At 44.8% G+C, this 23239-nt stretch overlaps 1 protein-coding gene across 1 annotated transcript; it reads right to left on the reverse strand.

Annotated features, from left to right (window-relative positions):
* Nucleotides 1–316: 316 nt before the first annotated feature.
* Nucleotides 317–23024, reverse strand: LOC146341764 (vomeronasal type-2 receptor 26-like). Its single transcript, XM_084807663.1, has 3 exons — nucleotides 22737–23024; nucleotides 2458–2584; nucleotides 317–1212 (listed from the first exon to the last, which is right to left on the reverse strand). Exons 1-3 carry the CDS (start codon nucleotides 23022–23024, stop codon nucleotides 317–319), a joined length of 1311 nt encoding a protein of 436 aa, XP_084663789.1.
* Nucleotides 23025–23239: the final 215 nt, after the last annotated feature.

Consider the following 23239-nt stretch of genomic DNA (forward strand, 5'->3'; position numbering starts at 1 on the left):
GCAACATTAAAAACATATGGAATGAGGACTTAGCCAGAGGAAGAATGTCTCACTCCCCCTGTAGCCTGTAGGATAAATGTCTAGCAGGAGCGTAGACACCAGCCAGGTCCTTCAGCGGACATTTATGAGGGAGCAACCCAGAGTGTTCTCAGTAAAACTTAATGATTAATAAGAATGGAATCTGATTCCATGTTTATCAATACAATAGGCCATGTTTTGCTGAAAAGTAGGGGCAATATTTTTCCTTCATATGCAACACCTCAAACATTTTGGGAAAAGAAGACTGATTCTCACATTCTTCCACTGTTTTTCTCCTTCATTTTGCTCTTCTTATTTGCTCTTTGATGTTTAGGTCAGGTCTCAACACTATAATGTAGCATTTGGGGAAAAAGATGCAAGCCAGTAAGCTGGCACTGGAAGTTAGGATAGAGAAGATCTCGACGGCCACCAGATATTTCCCTTTGGTACTCAGATAGACTGGAACAAAGGAGAGCCAAACGCTGCAAAAGACCAACATGCTGAAAGTGATGAACTTGGCCTGGTTGAAACTGTCTGGCAACTTCCTGGCTAAGAAAGCTACTGTGAAGCTGACAATGGCCAGAAAGCCCATGTAGCCCAGGACAGTGTAGAACATGGTGACTGAGCCTTCATTGCACTCTGCTACAATTTCCCCAGTCAGTGAATGCATGTCCATATCTCGGAATGGAGAAGTGCTTAGCCAACTCACATAAAGCCCTGTTTGAATAGAGGAGCAGGACATGACTATCAAACTGGCCACCCTGTTCCCTACCCATTTCCTCATGCTGGATCCTGGTTTGGTAGCCATGAATGCCAGAACCACAGTGATGGTTTTTGCCAAAAGAGCAGAAAGAGCAACTGAGAAGACGATGCCAAAAGCTGTTTGCCGGAGAAGGCAGGTCATCCTCTTTGGCTCTCCAATGAACAGCAAGGAGCAGAGGAAGCAAAGGAGGAGGGAGATGAGCAGGATGTAGGTGAGGGTCCAGTTGTTGGCCTTGACTATGGGAGTTTCCTGGTGCTTCACAAAGTTTCCAAGTACAAAAGCTGTGATCACAGCAAATCCGACAGCAGATAAAGACAACGAAATCCCCAAAGGTTCCTCATAGGAAAGATAGCTTATAACCTTGGGAATGCATTGATTCTGCTCTACATTTGAATAGTGATCTCCTGAACATTCAGTGCAGGAATCCATATCTGGAAAGAAAAAGCAGTGGGTTTTTTTGTATATGAGAGAAAGACAGCTGATGCAATCTAGGAATATCGCTGAGGCCTCAAAGCAAAAGTGTAGCATGGTTCAAAGATCCTATCCCTATCAGACAACACTGCGACATACATCTGCATTTATCCATGCTTGGAAAACAAAACAGAACAAAGGAACAAAAATAAATAAAATGAAAAATGTTTTGGATGTGAGACAGAGCTTTCTGGTTTGGTATAATATGATGGCAATACATGAACTGTGAGCCAAGATGTCTAAATCTCACCTAATCACCACGAGCTCACCTGAAATTCTCTCTCTTTCTCCCTCTTTCCCCTCTGAGAATTTCCAGAGGCACAGTCAGCCTCCGCCGACACCATGGCCCTGCATGGTGTAGGCAAGCAAAAACTCCCCAGCCCCGGAGGCTGTCTTTCCACCTGCCCCTGTTGCCACTGCCAGTGACTAATCACATCCTTCTTCCTTAGGAGCATATTTTTGTGATTGCCATTTTATTTCTCAGAAAACGTTGAATGCAAAGCTTGACAAGGCTGCTCGGGTGAGTGTGGGCCAATTGCTGAGTGCGGGCATGGGACTAGTGGGGGCAGGGGTTCAGCAAGCATGGCTCGGGGGTGCAGGCAGGAGCAGGTCCACTGGATTTCCAGAGTGAATTGTGCACCCGTGCCATCCCTACATAGCAGCCCTGCTTATCCCACATCAGATCTCCAGGGAGGAAGATATAATCCAGATGCTTCCAGAGTTTACAGCTATGTTCACTCTCATTCTCATTCTCCATCTTTTGTCTCACAAAATGTCCTGTATTGTTTCCCATTTACACCTAGCTTGTCCATCACCCTGGTTGGAGTGGGTGAATAGGAATTAGCCGCCTTCCCAAACCATCTCTAAGCCCTCCTGGGAATTTTTTCTTTAAATTCCATTGCAAAGGGTGTACCAGGGAATGTACCAATGACTATTTAGGAAGACTTTTAGTCATTCTGGCCCCAGTGACCTGCTCCTTTCAAGTTCCACACCAGCATAGAACATGTCTGCCTGCCTGCCTGCCTGTCTATCATCTTTTCATCAATAAGTGCATAAAACATTCAGAGACACAGATGTTCAAGGGTCAGTAACCTGTTCCTACTCCTTCCAAACCAAAGACCATGCCAACTTTCATTATATCAGTTTTGCTTGATATTGTATGATATGTAGCATGCTTGATATGTGTGCAGATCTATGACATTTACCCTTCTGATAAGAAATCTTCCCTTGAGGGCATGGGGCACAATCAAAACAGCAAAATGGCTCCCCTTCCTTCTTTTTCCTGATGTAGCCAGGATGGCAGTTGTCTTTACACAGGGAAATGGGCACCACCTAATCAGAAACATCAGTGGAGAGTGGTTAGGACTGAGAAAAAGATTTGAGAGTTGTGGTTTCACTTGTGGGTGTAAAGAAAGAAACATGGTATTCTAAATGGGGAAGATTAATAATGCAAAGTGTTTGAGGTAATAAAATCTCTAAGCAGATGACATACAAAAGTATCCAAAGACTGTCAAAATACAGCATATATATATATATATATATATATATATATATATATATAAAGAAACCATGAACTGGAGAAGTGGTATGATAAGAAATATCAAAACAGGGAAAGCTTGCATAGGCTGGGTATACAGAGTGGAACACGGTCTGCTACGTCGTGCCTTGCTCCTAGTTGATTTAGAGCTTTGTATGTCAACAACAGAACCTGGAACATGGCTCAATAGTTGATAAACAGCCTATGCATTTCTTTCAACACAAATGTGTACATGGCTGGATTCCTTACTGAGACTCCTACTTGCTCCATTCTGCTCTAGCTGCCACTTCTGAACTAGGTGAAGGCCAGCCCCACATAGAGTGTATTACATAAATCCAACTGTGAGATTATCTGTTCATATACCACTGTGGCTAGGTTATCCCTCTGTAGCAAATGATGTAGTTTCCACACCAGCTGAAACTGGGAATCAGTGCTCCCAGCCCCTGAGGTTTTCTGGGACTCCAGTGACAAGAATATATCCAGAGCAAAGATATATCCAAAGATATATCCTGTTCAAACTAGGGATGTTGGAGAAATCCGCCACCGACTCCAGTGAGGCCGGATTCTTTGGAATCCAGCCCCCTGGAGTCCATGGTAGAACAGCCTCCCACCTGCCACCCCCCAAAATCGCCCCTGGGATGGACCTACATATCACAGCTTGGCAGGGGCACAAATGGCAGCTGGTGTAGCAGCCACCATTTTCAGCCGCAGAAGCCCGGCAGCGGCCAGGAGGAGTCCAGCTGTGGCCAGCCCCAGCCGGTAGCTCCACGGATTTGCTGCGGAGCAGAGTTGGCTGGGGAGGATTCCAGGGGGAGGGACAGAGTGCCCCTCCCACGGAATCCCCACAATGGAACAAGGTAAGGGATTTGTACATCCCTAGTTCAAACAGAGGGAGTGTTGCCTCTTTCAGAACAGGCAAACAACCTGTTTCCTGGATTGGTTACCACCCACATACAGTCTCTGTATAGTCATGATTTAGTTTCTGTGTATTAGCCCTCATCCAGCCCATGATTACATCCAGGGATGAGTTCAGAATATGCACAGCCTCTCCTGACTCTGATGTTGCAGAGAAACAGAACTGGGTGTCATCAGCATACTGCCCTAGATATCCTGATGACCACCTCCAGCTGAATCATATTGATCTCCGACCGCATTGAGGACAAAATAGTGTGCAGTGAGTCTCCTCAGTTCCAATGTCTGAGGCTCACTCACCCAATGTTATCTTTAGTTCTGGCCCTGTGCGTAAGAGCTAAACCATTATAAAATGGTGTCCTGATCTCACAAAGACAGTGAAAAGGGATACTGTGACTGATGGTATCAAAAGCCAATGAGAGATCCGTAAACAGCAATAGGCTTGCACTTCTCCATCCCTCATCTGAAGAAGGTCATCCAGCAGGCAACCAAGTCTTATTCCATCTGCAACCTGGGCCTGAAGCCAGACTGAAATGGGTCAAAGTAATCAGCTTCATCCAAGAATGCCTGAAAATTGCACCCCCCCACCTCCTTCAAGACTACAGGGACTGCTAAATCATGTAATATTGCTGTGATTCTTTAATATTGTGTAGATGGAGTCTTTACGGCCACTATTTGTGCAATATTAAAGTTATGGAACTTCCCAAGTCACCAGTGTTTGTTTTTTCTCAAAATTGTGACCACATGAACGACAAGTCCTTGCAGACTGTGAGGAGTATGTCAGGGCATCTTGGAGAGCATGGAGAGAGTGCATGTGAGGGCAGGGGCTCAAGACAACCAAGATAATAGTCCTATAGCTCTCCAACACCACCTGTGAAATGGCCTTAGCCAGCCCAGCCAGGTAGACAATTGGGTAGCAGGCTGGAAAGTCCCCAACAGCTTCCAGAATCTGTCTGTTTGTTCCAACGCAAGGTGTAGGCCATCACAGCCCATGCCAGGGTAATGGTTTTTCTTGGTGACCAGCATGAAACAGTTATAGATTATGGAGACCACCCCGAGCTCTCATACTTCTTTTTTCAGTACTGCATGTGTCTACATGTGTGTTTGTGTATCACTAGCATCAGTAGTGTGTCTGTGGTACTCCTTACAATATGTAAATTACCTTTTTGTTGTGCCAGTGAATATATGTGTTAGGTGCATGTATGTGCTAGAGTTTAGCCAAAACAGCCGTCCCTGTTGGGCTGGAAATTAGGAGTCTTCCTTTTGCCTTTGTTGTTGTTGTTGTTGCTGTTGTAATCCAACAAAGACATGCCTGCACACAAAACAATATGTTTTGCAAGTGGCAAAGTGATCATGGCACACATTTCATTTATCATACATATATACGTACGGCAGTGCACTTACATCAGCATTGCAAGCTAGGAGAGAACCCTTCAGGGAATCAAATATTTGAATATTCTTGAAGAAAGCCTGAAATTGCCAAGCTGTTCAAGAAAAGCATGTGTGTGCATGTGTGTGTGTGAGTGTCTTTTAGAGACAGAGGCCAAGGCAGAGAGAGAGAGTGAGAGAGAGTGAGAGAGAGAGAGAGAGAGAGAGAGAGAGAGAGGTGGGTGGTGTTTGGGCAAGTTTATATAGAGCTGTTATGGAAGACAGAAACACTCTGTTTGAATCTGAAGTCTATTCCTTTATTCACCTGACTGTGTGCAAGGCTGATATAGGCATGGGGATGTGGGCACAGACAGATTGTCTTGCTTCCTGTTAATCCTTCAGAGCTGTGCACAAATGTCCTAAAAGTTCTGTGCAAGCACATTACTTTTTGTCAATGAAAAATGGAGTCACAGTGAACTGATTCAGATTGAGACAATAGGAGAGGGGGGTTAATGGTTTAACGTCCACGTAAGCACCCCCTCACTACAGCCCCAGTCTGTGTAATGTGTAGCCTGCCATTGTGGGGTCGCATGCCATAACTGAAGAAATCAGCATTGATCACAGAATGCCGTTGATTTCCTCTGCAAAACCCTTTGAAAATACTGGTGTACTGGAATATCCGGTCGCTTTTTTTTTTCAAAGTCTTTTTGACTTTGGAAATCTAGCCGTGATAGGCTACGTTAATCGTTATGTAGCCTATCACAGGTGTTTTGTTTTTTTTTTACTTTATTTTGTGATGGCGGCGGCGGCAGCCGGTCAGAAGACCGGCTGCCGCCCCCACCGAAATGCCGCCAAAACGCCGCCGGGACCCGCCGCCAGGAGGGACATTCGCAGGAGGTAAGTCCCATCCCGGGGGGGGGGCGAGGGGGCGGAGAATTTCACCGCCAATTATGGGGGGCCGAATGCGTTGGCATTCGTCCTCCCTGAGATTCGGGGAGAAATTCACGGCCATCCCTAGATTTATTTGAATGTTTGTGCAATTGTAGACCGCATAAGGTAGAACATGGAAACCAGGTTTTTAGTTATCAGCTCAAGTGGTGTCATTTTCATAATCAATACAATTTTGAGGTTATAGTGGTGGAACGTGTGTGTGTGTGTGTGTGTGTGTGTGACTCATCTGAACTAAAGGGGCACTCCCATGCCTCTTTAATTCCTTGTGCTGAACATGACAGGTGATGTAAAATAGTAGTAAACAAACAAACAATTTGTGCTCCATCTTGCATGCTTTTTCCAGTCTCACCTGCTTGAAACTCCTAGGCCACACAATGCTTTTATCATGGACTGTTAACTGTTTTCTGGGAGGAGCTCGTGGATTGAACATTCCCACTTTAACTCTCACAAAAGATTGATTTGGGAAAATGATCCAGTTTGTAACATCAAATCCTGTGACAGCATCTCCATTTTCATCAAACTGTATTGTCTCCCCTGCACTGTTGTTGAATGAGATGTCCCTTAGAAAGGGATGGAGCTAAATTCAAAGAAGAAAAGATACTAACAGACAGCAAACTATTTTTACAATTACATTGGCAAGTAAGAATCCTAGACACGTTTCCATTATTTTGGATATGTCAACCCACTCGCAACTTGCTTGCTGAGCTGCCTGCCCCACCCCGGAGCTGTCGGCAAGCATCCGTCATTCCCAACATGGCCATTTGCAAACAAAATGGTCACTCAGGAACTTCCACAGCTTTTATATTGCACAAATAGCAGAAGTAGAGGCCGCATCTAGGCAACATTACAGGGCTAAATGGCCCATTTACATCTCTAATACTTTTGCAGAAAGGGACCACGGCATCGACCAGTGCTCGCAGACAGCTCAGGATAGGTGAGGTGGCTCGGCAAGGGGAGTGCAAGCTTGGGCAGGGGCTCAGCAGGCTAAGTGGGCATGGTCTGGGGGCATGAGTGAGGTGGAGGCCATCGGAATCTGGCTGGGCACCCACTCCAGCCCTAGGGTTAAGTCAATCTCAGTGTGTATATTCAAGGCACCGAGATATTAGTCCTAGGGTTCTCCAACACCGCATGTTAGACCGCCACAGCCAGCTTGGTCAGGGAGGCCCTTGGGCAGATGCTGGGAAGTCCCCGACAGCATCCACACTCTGCCAGCTGTGCAGCTGTGCCATCCCCACCTCAACGTTCTGTGGCTGGACAGATGCAAAACTGTTCCCTTGAGAAAAGTTTCTGCCCCAGTTCCTAACCAGGTATTTGTGGCAGTCATTTTGGTTAAAGGGGGATTGAGATATGTCCTTCACTCCATTATGTCTTAATGTCACCCTCCAGAAAAACAGGTTACTGATCAGTGATCCATACAAATAGGGATGTCAGAGAATTCCGCCACGGATCTCGGTGAGGCCGAATGCTTGTGCATTCGGCCCCCCAAAATCCATGGCGGAACGGCTTGCCACCCCGCAGCCCCCCACGGATCCCCCCTGGGATGAGACTTACCTGGGGTGGATGTTCCGGACGGCGGCGGCTCCAGCAGCAGCTTCAGCAGCGGCTGGTCTTCCGACCGGCTGCCGCCTGCCACCGCCGCCATTTGCAGTCTGGTCGTGTGTGTGTGTGTGTGTTTTAACATAGATATGATAGGCTACATAAAGACGTACATAGCCTACCATGTCTGGGTGCAAAAAAAAGAAAGCGTATGCAAATGGTGGCTGCTACGGCTGCCGCCATTTGCATTCCTTAGTTTTGGCTGTCTTAGTCTACGTAAATATTTACGTAGACTAAGATGGCCAAAAAGAAGGAACGCAAATGGCAGCGGCCATAGCCGCCACCATTTGCATACGCTGGTTTTTTTTTCCCCCTGCCGTGATAGGCTACGTAAATACTTATGTAGCCTATCATGGCTAAATACAGGGACGTAAATGGCGGCTACGGCAGCTGCCATTTGCATCCCTGTAGGCTGCCCAGCAGCCGGATGTCCGGCTGCGGGCAGCGGGAGCTGGCCGGCGGCTCCGCAGCTTGGCCGCAGAGCGGAGCCAGCCGGGAAGGATTCCGGGGGAGGGGGGGGAGGGAGCACCTCCCCCCGTCGAGGATTCCGGAGGGAGGGACAGAGCGTCTCCCCCCACAGCGGAAACATAACAGAATGGAAGGTTAGTGTTCTGTCCATCCCTACATTAAAATGGAGATGGAGACAATGAGCAACATGACAGCTGTTAACCCTCACCTTAACGCTAATAACTCATATACCATGACTTTAAGAAAGGCTACATGGAGAAGCTGGATGGAGCTACATGATTAACTTGTGTGGCTTTTAATGTACAGAGGGCAGAATACAGCTGGAACAGCTAGCCGCTTAACTTCTCCACAGCTATCTCCCTAACCAAACAAAAATGAGATGTTTTTGTTTGTTTTTTCTCAGCTAGATATTTTAAAAGGCTCATATGATTTTGGAGGCAAATAGCATTATGCATCACATAAACATAGGAAATGGCTAGGAAGGTGAGGAAAATATTATATTACACAGAAAATTGTTAGTATGGGTCACATCATGACCATGAGGCTCCCATGCACAGGTGGAGCTCTTTATTCCCCATTCTTTTCAAAGCTGTGGAAAGCTCTAGGCCAAGCTGAACACATTCTAACTTAGGGATGTTGGAGAAATCCGCCATGGACTATAATGAGTCCAGATTCTAAAGAGTCTGTGGCAAAATGGACTACCCACCCGCCACCCCCCGAAATCCCCCCCAGAATGGACCTATCTGATGGCGGCAGCAGTGGCGGCTCCAGGTTGTCTTCCAGCCACTGCTGGGCTGCTGTGGATGCAAGTCGTGGCCATCGTAGTGGCCGCCATTTGTATCCCTGCATTAGGCCATGATAGGCTATGTAAATACTTATGTAGCCTATCACGGCCTAATGCAGGGATGCAAATGGTGGCCGCTATGATGGCCGCCATTTTCATCCACAGCAGCCTGGCAGAGGCTGGAAGTCCGGCTGCGGCCAGCCCTGGCTGGCGGCTCTGCTGCCTTGCCAAGGAGCAGAGCTGGGTGGGGAGGATTCTGGGGGGAGGGATGGATCGCCTCCCCCCGTAGTGGACCCAGGTGAGTGGGATTGGTAAGTGGGATTCGTACATCCCTAGTCTAACTGTCGTAGCTTGCTGGCTGCTGGAGAATTCCTCTCCTTTTGGAGTTACAGGCAGGCAGCCAAAGGATTCTGTGTTCAGCTTGGTGGTTCACCAGTTGTGCAGGCCTGTTCTACACACATGTCCACTGCATGTGCAGTGTTTTCCCTGACATTGAAGCTTTCCCTGATCTCCATTGGATGTCCGCTGTGCAAATGCACTGGAGCATATCAAAAATAATGGCACCAGTACTAAGCAAATTTAATTATGAGTACAGAGATGTCAACCTGATGGGACATTAAATAGCATGAAGGTACCCTGTTTCTACAGCAGACTATTGGATGTTATCAGACACTTGAAATTCTAAATTAGGCCTACCCAGACACTAAGGTCATCATCTAAAGCCCTCCTCCAGCTTCCCCTGCCAAATAAGGCAAGGTGGATGGCTGCCAAAAACCAGGGGGGACCTTTCGGTGGTGGCGCCCTGTCTGTGGAACACCCTTCCCAGACAGGCTCAGCCGGTGCCTATCTTATTCTTATGGTCCTTTCAGCACCAGGTGAAGACCTTTTTTTTATTTTCCCAGGCATTACGAGAAGTGTCTTAGTGCTTTTAGATCATTGCCTTTTCTTGCTGCTGGTTTTACTTTGGCTACATGTACTGGAGTGTTTCTTTTTAGAATTTGTGAAAAAATATTTTATCATACCCCTTCATGGATCACTGCCTTGTTGTGGCGAAGGGGCTTGCGTAACTCAGTGAAGCCATAAGCTATGTCGTGCAGGGCCACCCAAGACGGACAGGTCATGGCAGAGAGTTCTGACAAAATGTGGTCCACTGGAGAAGGAAATGGCAACCCACTCCAGTATTCTTGCCAAGAAAACCCCATGGAACGTATCACAAGGCTAAAAGAGATGACGCCGGAAGATGAGCCCCTCAGGTCGGAAGGTGTCCAATATGCTACTGGGGAAGAGCAGAGGGTATTTCCAAGTAGTGCCAGAAAGAGTGAAGCGGCTGGGCCAAACCCGAAAGGACACTCAGCTGTGGATGTGTCTGGTGGTTAAAAGAAAATCCGATGCTGTAAACAACAATATTGTTTAGGAACCTGGAATGTCAGATCAATGAATCAAGGTAAGCTGGAGGTGGTCAAACATGAGATGGCAAGATTGAACATCGACATCTTGGGAAGCAGCGAACTAAAATGGACAGGCATGGGCGAATTTAATTCAGGTGACCATCATATCTACTATTGTGGGCAAGAATCCCTTAGAAGAAATGGAGTAGCACTCATAGTCAACAAAAGGGTGGGAAAAGCAGTACTGGGGTACAATCTTAAAAATGATAGAATGATCTCAGTACGAATCCAAGGCAAACCATTCAACATCACACTAATTCAAGTCTATGCCCCAACCACTGAGGCCAAAGAAGCTGAGGTTGATCGGTTCTATGAAGACCTACAACACCTTCTAGAACTAACACCAAAAAAAGATGTCCTCTTCATCATAGGGGATTGGAATGCTAAAGTAGGAAGTCAAGAAATCACCGGGATAACAGGCAGGAAAGGCCTTGGTGTACAAAATGAAGCAGGACAAAAGCTAATAGAGTTTTGCCAAGAGAACATGCTGATCATAGCAAACACTCTTTTCCAACAGCACAAGAGGTGACTCTACACATGGACATGACCAGATGGTCAATATCGAAATCAGATTGATTATGTCCTTTGCAGCCAAAGATGGAGAAGCTCCATACAGTCAGTAAAAACAAGACCTGGAGCTGACTGTGGCTCAGATAATGAGCTGCTTCTTGCAAAATTTCGGCTTAAATTGAAGAACGTCGGGAAAACCACTAAACCGTTCAGGTATGACCTAAATCATATCCCTTATGAATATACAGTGGAGGTGAGGAATAGATTTCAGGGATTAGACCTGATAGACAGAGTGCCTGAGGAACTATGGACGGAGGTCGGTAACATTGTTCAGGAGGCAGCAACGAAATCCATCCCAAAGAAAAAGAAATGCAAGAAAGCCAAGTGGCTGTCTGAGGAGGCTTTACAAGTAGCTGAGGAAAGAAGGGAAGCGAAAAGCAAGGGAGAAAGGGGAAGATATACCCAACTGAATGCAGAGTTCCAGAGAATAGCAAGGAGACACAAGAAGGCCTTCTTAAATGAACAATGCAAAGAAATCGAGGAAAACAACAGAATGGGAAAGACGAGAGATCTCTTCAAGAAAATGGGTGATCTCAAGGGAACGTTTTGTGCAAAGACGGGCATGATAAAGGACAAAGAAGGCAGGGACCTAACAGAAGCAGATGAGATTAAGAAGAGGTGGCAAGAATACACAGAAGAACTATACAGGAAAGATCTGAATGTCCCTGATAGCCATGATAGTGCGGTCACTGAACTTGGGCCGGACATCCTAGAGAGTGAAGTCAAGTGGGCCTTAGGAAGCATTAGTAACAACAAAGCTAGCGGAGATGACAGTATTCCAGCCGAGCTATTTAAAACCCTAAAAGATGATGCTGTTAAAGTGCTGCATTCAATATGCCAACAAATCTGGAACACTCAACAGTGGCCACAAGACTGGAAAAGGTCAGTTTACATTCCAATTCCAAAGAAGGGCAACGTCAAAGAGTGTTCAAACTACCGCACAATTGCGCTCAATTCACATGCCAGCAAGGTGATGCTCAAAATCCTACAAGCTAGGCTTCAGCAGTATGCGAACTGAGAACTACCGGAAGTACAAGCTGGGTTTCGAAGAGGCAGAGGAACTACAGATCAAATCGCCAACATTCGCTGCATCATGGAGAAAGCAAGAGAATTCCAGAAAAACGTCTATTTCTGCTTCGTTGACTACGCTAAAGCCTTTGATTGTGTGGATCACAACAAACTGTGGCAAATTCTTAAAGAGATGGGAGTACCAGACCACCTTACCTGTCTCCTGAGAAACCTGTACGAGGGCCAAGAAGCAACAGTAAGAACCAGACATGGAACAACCGATTGGTTCAAAATTGGGAAAGGAGTACGACAAGGCTGCATATTGTCACCCTGCTTATTTAACTTATATGCAGAGTACATCATGAGAAATGCCGGGTTGGATGAATCAGAGGTCGGAATTAAGATTGCTGGGAGAATTATCAACAACCTCTGATATGCAGACGATACCACCCTAATGGCAGAAAGTGAAGAGGATCTAAAGAGCCTCTTGTTGAGGGTGAAAGAGGAGAGTGCAAAAGCTGGTTTGAAACTCAGCATTCAAAAAACGAAGATCATGGCATCTGGCCCCATCACTTTCTGGCATATAGAAGGGGAAGAAATGGAAGCAGTGACAGATTTTACTTTCTTGGGCTCCAAGATCACCGCAGACGGTGACTGTAGCCATGAAATTAAAAGATGCTTGCTCCTGGGGAGGAAAGCTATGGCCAACCTAGACAGCATAGTAAGAAGCAGAGACATCACCTTGCCGACAAAGGTCCGTCTAATCAAAGCTATGGTTTTCCCAGTAGTAATGTATGGCTGTGAGAGCTGGACTATAAGGAAGGCTGAGCGCCGAAGAATTGATGCTTTCGAACTGTGGTGCTGGAGAAGACTCTTACGAGTGCCCTGGACTGCAAGGAGGTCAAATCAGTCCATCCTAAAGGAAATCAACCCTGACTGCTCATTGGAAGGACAGATAATGAAGCTGAAGCTGAAATATTTTGGCCACCTAATGCGAAGAGAAAACTCCCTGGAAAAGACCCTGATGCTGGGAAAGACTGAAGGCAAAAGGAGAAGGGGACGGCAGAGGATGAGATGGCTAGATAGCATCACCGATGCAATGAATATGAACTTGAGCACGCTCCGGGAGAGAGCGCAGGACAGGAGGGCCTGGCGTGCTATGGTCCATGGGGTCACAAAGAGGCGGACACGACTGAATGACTGAACAACAAAATTTTATCATATATCTAGAAAACAATAAGAAGGCAGAAAAACAACAACCAAAGACAACGTAACCATGAAAACCCCCTGACAACAGTCCCCTAACAATGGGGGCACAATGGTTTGCTACCAGAAACTTTGTGACACAAATAATATACTACTAAAACTGCTACTACTGCTGCTACCACTACTCCTACTAAGTGTGCTGTATAATCTTTGTTTAGCTGTTATAATGTCCAGATGCTCAGGGCAGAAGCAGGAAAATATTGTTGTAAATCCAGTTGTGATGTATGTTGAATAACACTCCATGCTATCTGTCTGTCTCTGTCTTTCCTTGAGTCAAATGTAAATCATGAGGGTTTTCCCCCCTGATATTGCCAAATTGTCTGTTATCCCCCCCACCTCCTGCTGTGTAAGTGTCTGGCGAGTGGCAATTAACAAGAATGATAGCAAGCCTTTACATTTAATCCTTCCATTAGATCCTTCATATAATGCTAATAATAAAAAAATGTTCTGGGTCATATAAAATTGTTTCTATTCATTATTTCTCTATACAATACTTTCCATGCAGAACTTTCAAGGAGGTTCCTTGGATGGAGGCTGACACTGATCTAAATGGCCTGTTGTCCCATAATTTGGTCCAGTGAGCATCTTCTAGTTCCCTTCTTAAATCACCTTCCCACACTTTCTTCAAGCCAGCCATAGAACCCATTTAGGCATCCATTAAAACAGTGTAAAATAAAGATACAATTCCCTTACCCCCTTCTGTACCATTAACATTGCTTATTCTAGTCCTGTTAAGGTCCTAAGAGTGTATGTCTATATGTGAGGATCTTTGAGGAAGCAAGACAGCTTCCTAAGTCAACTCAGAGTTCATCTTTTGATTTTGGTTTATCCTGGGAATAAAAGAAACTCAACCAAACATATCCCTTCTTTTCTCACTTGGGAATCCTAGTTATGACAGTGGTATCCAGATTACCTTGGTGAGAGGAGACCACACCAGAGACAAGATAGCTTGCCCCTTTTTCCAGATCATGAAGATAGTTTTGGTCTTTGGTTTTTAATATTGTTTATCTCCTTTATTTGTATGGATTGAAAAGGCAAAGCCCATAAGGGGCCTTTGTTCAACATTTCTTCTTCCAGACATATCCAGCTTTTGTTTGCCTTCATAATGATAAAGTGGAGATGCCACAACTGGAAAGCATGAAAGGTCTGGGCCTCCCCAACCTCCTCTGCCTGGGTTTTTGTAATACAGTGTTAATGCCAGGAGAGGTCCTTTGGCTTGAAAATAAATGAATTAAGTTGAGATTGCCAAGATATTCGAGTCTTTGGCTGGAGGAGGATGGGAAAGACCTGAAATAATAATAATTTTTTAAAAGGAATCATGGATATTTGAGTTGCAGCAATTCAACCTAAAATTGACAGGTTCACTTTGCACCATTTCTTTAGGTCCCTGGTCATAGTTTTTTGTTTGTTTTTTTATAAGAAAGCCATAATTTATTTTAAATAATTTGCTAGTTTTCCTGGGAATATGAATTCCCAGGTATCTGAAGGAGGTTCTGCAAACTGGAGTTCTGAAAGCATGGCTAGTACAATGTTGATGACTGGGGTGAATGTTGCATGACATGATAGTGGATTTTTCATGAGTAACTTTTTAACTTGCCACTTGCCTACAATTTTCTAATTCTTCCTCCAGATTCTTCTTTTAAAGTAGAGATGATTGGCATGGATCCCCCAGCATGATTGTTATGTCATCTGCACAGATGTTTATCACATGTTTTTCACTCCATCCCCTGTATCTAGCAATGCCAGAATGTTGATGACTAATATTAGTCAACGGTTCCAGGGAAAGGGTGAAGAGCAGAGGTGACAGGGCACAGCCCTCTTTTGTTCCCCATTCCAAAATGATATTTGGACAGTGCACATTGTTACTACACATGGTTGCTTTTCTAGTAGCATAGAGTTTGGAAATTGCAGTCACAACTTTGGTTCCTCACTGATAATCATTCAAGACTCTTACCAAATACTGCCGCTCAAGACAGTCAAAGGCCTTGAATATGTTGAGCAAAATTAATGACAGTGGGTGGCCTGTTTTGGTTGCATCATAAATAACATTTAACCCCATTGTATTAGATCTAATATATTAGATCTAATGCATTATTCCTCTTTGAGGAATAAATCCAGTCGGATATACATGAATTAAATTGCCTACCACCTTATTTAATCATTGAACTAAAATCAATTATTATTTTTTTATCCTGTTTAAGTAATATAATGGGGCAACAGGATCTCACCTTTGTATTGTGTTTTCCAAGTTTTGGCATTATTATTAAACTAGATGTCTTCCAGGTACCTGGGGGATCTTCTCCCTCGCAGATTTTAGAAAAAAGCTGAGCAAGTCTAGGACTCAATAAATCCTTATGCTTTTATTTATTTATAAAATGAACTTCCAAATCTCTCAGGATCAGAATCTCTATTATATTTCAAATGTTTGATGGTTTGCTCAACCTCCTCTAGTGATATGTCTCTGTTCAACAGTTTTGGTTGGCTTTTGTTAATTGGAGCAATGCCACTCTTCTTCCAATACTTATTTATAAGGTCCACACTTGGGGAGGTTGTATGATATAGCTGTGCATAAAAATCTGCAAAGAGGGAGTTAATTTGCATATGATAAACTATTAAGGTGCCATTATATCTACTTATTGAATATATTTTAGATTTCATTTGTGTCATTTTAAGCACTCTAGCCAGTATTTTTGAATGCTTGTTACCAAAGGACTTGTTATTTTTGTCAACCATAAATTGATCATATTCCTAACAGGATACATTGTGGAACTGAAAGATCCATAGCATTGTAATATAGTTTATATGTGTCTTGATTCTGTTAACAACTAACATATAAAAGAGATTTGCTTTTGATTAAAAATACCTGCCAGGCCAGCACATTCCAGGGCTCCAGCTTTCTTCCAGACCTCCATAATTTGTATTTGGATGTTGATGTATGCCTGGAATGTAGAGCATGTGCCACAGCAAGGGCTGCATTGTACACATTGTAGCTGTGACCAGTCATACCCATTTCAAAGACAGTTCCAGGAAGGCTCTCCAGTTTCTCCTTTCCACTGCAGTCTTTCTGGAATGCTTCACTCTCAAAGGTTCTTTTCAATGAACAATTGAAGGTCTTCTCCCAGAATACCTTGATAAAGCCATCTTCTTTTGCCCAGGAAGGATTTACACTCTGAAGAAATTGCCTGAATCCCAATGGTTCCTTTGAGTGAACTGCAAAGGATAGCATACCATGGAGGGATTGTATATCATGACCTCTTAGACTGGTGCTTGATGTGAAATCCCAGTATGTTGTCATAACCCACACCTTACTTATAGGTGAATCCAGCACTGCTATAAGGAGTGAGTTTATTTTAATTATAGATGGATTTGAAGAATCATCAAGAAATACACTGGCCTTTTTTTCCATGAAAACAGAACTATATTCCAATTCACTGTGCAATGACCCTGCCTTTTCTCTTTTTTTTTTTTTGAAGACTTGGAATTTTTCTACAAAGGCAACACAGATGCCGCCCTGTGAAAGCATTGGCAGTAATTTCTGCAAATGCCGTTCGCCATGGATACTATCAGTAGTAAAGAGCCCAATCCATGTCCACTTGAAATGCACAAGTAACTAGACAATCCCTCTGTACTGATGTGCATCATTTGGGACCATCTGGTATAAATAATAGAATAGAGATTTGTCACCCCGTGCTGCAGAAAAAGGACCAGTAGTGAGCTGAAATAGAACATAGATGTATTTTATGAATGGACAAGTAACTGGACAATCCCAATATACTGATGAGCCCCACTTGGGACTATCTGGTTATTAAGAATGAAAGCCATGGACGGGAAATGATTTTTGTTTTGTTTAATCTCTTCTGTATGATTTCTAGCATAGCTGCTGCTTCCATTTCTTATTAACATTATTGATCTAGTATAACTTTTACTTAATGACATTTTTAGACATTTAGGATTGCTCCAAGTCATCCTCAGTATCCCAACGTATGACTACCATCATTATATCATACAAGGCAAAGGTGATGCTCAAAATCCTAAAAGCTAGGCTTCAGCAGTATGTGAACTGACACTACAGGAAGTACAAGCTGGGTTTCGAAGAAGCAGAGGAACTAGCGATCAAATCGCCAACATTCTCTGGATCATGGAGAAACCAAGAGAATTCCAGAAAAATGTCTATTTCTGCTTCATTGACTATGCTAAAGCCTTTGATTGTGTGGATCACAACAAACTGTGGAAAATTCTTAAAGTGATGGGAGTACCAGACCACCTTACCTGTCTCCTGAGAAACCTGTACAAGGGTCAATAAGCAACAGTAAGAACCGGACATGGAACAACCGATTGGTTCAAAATTGGGAAAGGAGTACGACAAGGCTGCATATTGTCACCCTGCTTATTTAACTTATATACAGAGTACATAATGAGAAACGCCAGGTTGGATGAATCACAGGTCAGAATTAAGATTGCCGGGAGAATTATCAACAACCTCCGATATGCAGATGATACCACCCTAATGGCAGAAAGTGAAGAGGATCTAAAGAGCCTCTTGTTGAGGGTGAAAGAGGAGAGTGCAAAAGCTGGTTTGAAACTCAACATTAAAAAAACGAAGATCATGGCATCTGGCCCCATCACTTCCTGGCATACAGAAGGGGAAGAAATGGAAGCAGTGACAGATTTTATTTTCTTGGGCTCCAAGATCACTGCAGATGGTGACTGCAGCCATGAAATTAAAAGACGCTTGCTCCTTGGGAGGAAAGCTATGGCAAACATAGACAGCATAGTAAGAAGCAGAGACATCACCTTGCCGACAAAGGTCCGTCTAATCAAAGCTATGGTTTTCCCAGTAGTAATGTATGGCTGTGAGAGCTGGGCTATAAGGAAGGCTGAGCGCCGAAGAATTGATGCTTTCCAACTGTGGTGCTGGAGAAGACTCTTACGAGTGCCCTGGACTGCAAGGAGGTCAAATCAGTCCATCCTAAAGGAAATCAACCCTGACTGCTCATTGGAAGGACAGATACTGAAGCTGAAGCCCAAATATTTTGGCCACCTAATGCGAAGAGAAAACTCTGTGGAAAAGACCCTGATGCTGGGAAAGACTGAAGGCAAAAGGAGAAGGGGACAGCAGAGGATGAGATGACTAGATAGCATCACCGATGCAATGAATATGAACTTGAGCACATTCCGGGAGAAAGCGCAGGATAGGGAGGCCTGGCATGCTATGGTCCATGGGATCATGAAGAGTCGGACACGACTGAATGACTGAACAACAACAACATGACAGTGCTATCATTTAACTGAGTTTAACATGCAATACTGCACAGGCCCAGAACATTTGTTTTTATCAGGGCTGGTAAATAGGGTTTTGTGTTGATTTTCTTTGCTCTAAAATACCAAAAATGTAGAACCAGTTGTGAACTATGGAATGGCGGGGAGGGAAGCAGAGATATGTTAGATGTGTGCTCTTTAACCGTCTTGGGTGTCAAAACAGCAACAACTATAACAACAACCACAGACACACAATACCTCCCACACAGAAGAACATTAAAATGACTTCCAAGCAGCTGGGAATGTCTCAAAGTGAGATGAGGGCTTCCCGGCACTGCCCTCTTTATTTCCCAGGAATGCCACAGGGCTGCACATGGGGCTCAGAGAAATTCTTAGGAAATTAAGATGGTGGAGGGCTGCAGGCCAACAATGTCCTCTTCAGCATGCCAGCCACCAGGAAAAAGGAAAGGAAAAAAGAAGATGGGATCCCTGCTACTACTGGGGAAAGAGCTATGGAGAGGTAGAAAGGGCACCAGTAAGCCACCAGGTTGCTGGGGAAGCATCTAGCATGGTCAGTGAACCAATGGGAAGCCGGGCAGGTTGTTGGAGGAGCCAGCTGGAGCAACATAGGGAATTGGGGAGGGTGGAGTGCTTCTATGATTGAATGGATGGGGATTAAGGTGTTGAGATGATTCTGAGAGGAGGGATTTTGGAGGGATCTTGGAAGGCAGCAATTGTGGTTTTTCATGTGGTTTCAGAGAAGAGGAGAAAGGCAGGACTTGTGTCTATGCAGACATGTATGCATTATCCGCACAAGGGGTCCTTGCCTGTGTGTGTGTGTGTGTGTGTGTGTGTGTGCGCGCGCGTGCACACGTGCACATGTGAATGGATGGGTTCATCTGTGATGTGTGTGTAAGAGAGGGAGGGATGGAGGGAATTTGCACTGGTGCTGATCCAGGGGAAAAGAGAGAGTGTGTGTACAGATGTGTATGGGTTGTGACCTGGTGTGTGTGTCTGTGTGTGTTAGGGATGGTGGAGAATTCTGCTGCGGACCCAAATGAGGCCAGATTCAAAAGAGTCTGGCCTCCAGAGTCTACGGCGGAATGGATCACTTACCTCCACCCCCTGCCAGAATCCTCTGGAGCCAGTTCTTGTCCGCAGCAATTCCGTGGAGCCAAATGCTGGCTCTGTATCGCTGTGAGGAATGAATACAGCCGCAAATGGTGTAGTGGATGCCACTTGTGGCCATCAAGCCCTTAGTTTAACCTAACTGCAGCCACATATGGCAGCAATAAGTGCTTAATGGCCATAAGTGGCACCCATTACGCCATTTGTGGCTGTATTCATTCCTCACAGTGATACGGAGCTGGCGTGCAGCTCCGCAGAATAGCTGCAGAGAGAAGCTGGTTCCAGAGGATTCCGGCGGGAGGATCAGATCGCCTCTCCCATCTGAGTGGTTTCCCCATGGACCAGAAGGTAGGGAATCTGCCTATCCCTAGCGTGTGTGTGTGTGTGTGTGTGTGTGTGAGAGAGAGAGAGATTGTTCACATGACACGCTAACCCACACTCAGTGGTTCAGTGTGGGTTTTTGTTGAACGGGACTTTTGTTTTCTGAATCCAGGACATTTTCTGCAGGGTGGCTTGAAACAATCCTTTTGTAAATGCAGAGCTGCAGATGTTCAGATGCGGCCCCTGTTACTGCTGTCTGCTAAGCTGTGGCACATGGGTGTGTGCGTAAAGAGAGCAATTCCTTTTCTACATATGCCTAACATGGAGTTTGCCTTTTTTTTTTTTTATACAGTGGATGAGTTCATCTGTGAACCCAAAAATGAACCAGGGGTTCTGAAGGTGGCTTTTTCAAGAAAAAAATATGGCACACTGCATGGTTAACAAGTCACTCTGCAGAAAATATCCTGGGTTCAGAAAACACTGTAACTCATGGTTCAACGGAGAGCCTACGGTTCAAAAACAGTCCACTCTCAATCACTAAGTGTGGATTGGGGTGTTGTGCAAGCCCAGTCAGAGTTTCAGGTAGTGATCCAGGGTGTGAGAGAAAAAGGAATATGGGAAATGGATGGCAGATTAAGATCAGAAAAAAAAAATGGAAGGAATAGGTGTTTGTTGGCTCAGAAAGCTTCACTCAAAGGAGTTTTTCTGTGTGTTGGGACTCAAATCTCACCCTCTACTCAGAAAGTACAAGTAAAAGCCATTTATTTGTTCTTTGTGGCTAGCCAGGGCAATGGCAGGCATTTTAAGGTGGCACCCAGGACAGATTTTCAAATGACAAAGGCAAAAAAAGTTAACAGACCCATCTCAGATGTTGTAGCAGTCGAGGAATGTAGCTCTAAAATCCATATGTGAGAGAAACATATATGTCAGCCTTCCCCAACATGTTGTGATCCAGATATTTTGGACTACAACTCCCAGCATTCCTAACGATTGGCCATGCTTGCCAAGGCTGATGAGTGCTGAAGTCCAAAACATCTGGAGTTGTCCAAGAAAAAGTTTGTTATCCCATTACTTTCACCAGATGCAATCAAACAGCACATGGGTTATCCAACCTATACTGCTTTTAGAAAAGAACAGAACAGAACAGAACAGAACAGAAAAGGAAGAAAACTTATGAAACTTATTGCACGTTTTTTTTTTTTTACTAAAGTTCCTAATTAGACCTCAGCATTAGGGAATACTCCATCAGGTATAATATCTTAAATTTCTGCCACCAAAATAAACCCTCCATAGTTCAAAGAAACTCAGTAACCTGGTTCCTATGCCATAGGGATAGGGCTGAAAACAACACTAGAGATTTTTTTTTTTTGAAAAAAATGAAAACAAAGTGTAGATATTTATTGAGGGAAATAATTTACAAAATATTAGGCTGAGGTTGCATAATGATTGTTAAAGAAATATGCTTGGTTACCATTCCTAATATGTAGGAATGTAGGGATGGGTGGAATGCTTACCTCCGGGTACAGGGAGGTGTCCGCAGTGGGGGGAGGTGATCCCTCCCTCCCCCCTGGAATCCTAGCTGGCCAGCCCTGCTCCATGGCAATTCTGCAGAGCCACCGGATCCAGAGCACCAGCGATATGGACGCCATCGATTGCCATATTGCTGGCTAGGTGGATTGACTGCGGATGCAAATGGCATCAACTATGCCATTTGCAGCTGTAAAGGTCTTAGTTTAAGCTAAATGCAGCCATTTATGGCCATTTGCCATTTGCATCCACAGTCAATATGTCCAGCCAGCGATACGGCAATGGCGGCCATATCAATGGCGCTCCGGAGCCAGCCGGCGGGGAAGATCCCACCGGCGAGGATTCCTCCAGGAGGCGAAGGTAAGTCTTCCAATCCTCCATGGACCCTTGGCGTCCAGATTCTTTTGAATCTGACCTCACTGGGGTCCATGGAGGATTTCTCCCTCATCCCTACAGAGGAGATTCTAGGTGCTGGTGCTGGGGGAACTGCAAGCAGTACTCTGCCTTCTGAATCCTGCATGTATGGGGAAGAGGAGAACTGCCACAGTCAAATGTCTTCCGAACTGTGCCTGCCATGGCTCTTTCTCTAGCTATGGGGACTTGCAGGAAATGCCAGCTACAGAGTCGGCCTCTCCCTTTCTCTCTTCTCCAGTAACTCAGTGGGTTGCAGTGCACAAACATCAGCTAAACCGGCCTCTCTCCCACTCTGTGGGGTGCTGGGGTCAAATGCCTACTACTGCCAAAGACTCAGCTTCTGCCTAACTGTCTCCTCTCTCTGGGGCACAGTGGTCAAATACCAGAGGAAACTGGCAGCTATGGGAAATGCCAAATGTCAATACTTGATTCATTTGCCTTGGGTTCTCTCTCATCTTTGGCACCAAATACCAATTAAACAGTCACTTATTTTGCCTTAGGGCCTAATATGGCACAGAGAGCAGGGGGCAGTATTGCAACCGAAACTCTCCCGACGACCTGAGTTCAATCCCAGCGGGTCCCAGGTAGCCAGCTCAGGTCGACTCAGACTTCCATCCTTCCGAGGTTGGTAAAATGAGTACCCAGCTTGCTGGGGGAAAGGTAGTCATGACTGGGGAAGACAATGGCAAACCATCCTGCTATAGTCTGCCATGAAAACACCTGCTTAAGTGGCGTCCCTCTAGGGATCAGACATGACTCAGTGTTTGCACAGGAGGAACCTTTCCTTTCCTTCTTATTTTGCCTTGCAGAAATAGTGACTGCCTATCTTGTCTGCCTGCAGCTCTAAAGCTTTGCATAAAGGCGTCAAAAGGCCTGTTCCTTCTGCCATTTTGGAATGGAGATACCTACTCATGTCTACAAACCTACCTGTGGAGTCTTGTAATTCTCCAAGATTGTGGCAATGTCAAGAGAGATGAGAGGGTACATTCCCCCAATGATGGCTATCAAATTGTTCTGCACATCACACTCATAGTTGGGGTAGAATCTATGCGGTGAAGAAAGCAGACCAAGGGTGCCCATCTTAGTTATCTGTGGGTTGTAGTAGCTCTCATAGATGTGAAACCCAATTGTCACATTAGGTAAGACTGTGGGATTTTCATTGATCTCCTTTACAGCGAACACCAAGGCTAAGATATGCTGGTAGTTCTTTGGCATCATACTGCAATAAAATATACATACCATGTAATAAAACAATAAGAATAGCTGAAGCATCTTAGACAATTTCTTACAGCCATGATGATCTCTGATGGGCCACTGGTTGCTCTCCTGAATTATATGTCGAAGCAGAAGCACTCTTTGGCCTGGCTTAATGTTTTACCCTCTAAACTCTTCACTGGAAGATATTCCAAGTAAAGGAGAGATGTTGACCT

Source organism: Heloderma suspectum, chromosome 6 (assembly GCF_057233095.1).
Source record: "Heloderma suspectum isolate Gila_16-S chromosome 6, 16-S_ref, whole genome shotgun sequence".
Classification (NCBI taxonomy): domain Eukaryota; kingdom Metazoa; phylum Chordata; class Lepidosauria; order Squamata; family Helodermatidae; genus Heloderma; species Heloderma suspectum.

Excerpts from the sequence above, each read along its gene's own strand:
- LOC146341764 (XM_084807663.1), bottom strand. The coding sequence starts at position 23,024 with ATGCCAAAGAACTACCAGCATATCTTAGCCTTGGTGTTCGCTGTAAAG. Across the intron at positions 2,585-22,736 it reads AGAATTACAAGACTCCACAG|GTGGTGCCCATTTCCCTGTG; the intron begins GTAGGTTTGTAG and ends GTTTCTGATTAG. Across the intron at positions 1,213-2,457 it reads GAAGATTTCTTATCAGAAGG|ATATGGATTCCTGCACTGAA; the intron begins GTAAATGTCATA and ends TTTTCTTTCCAG.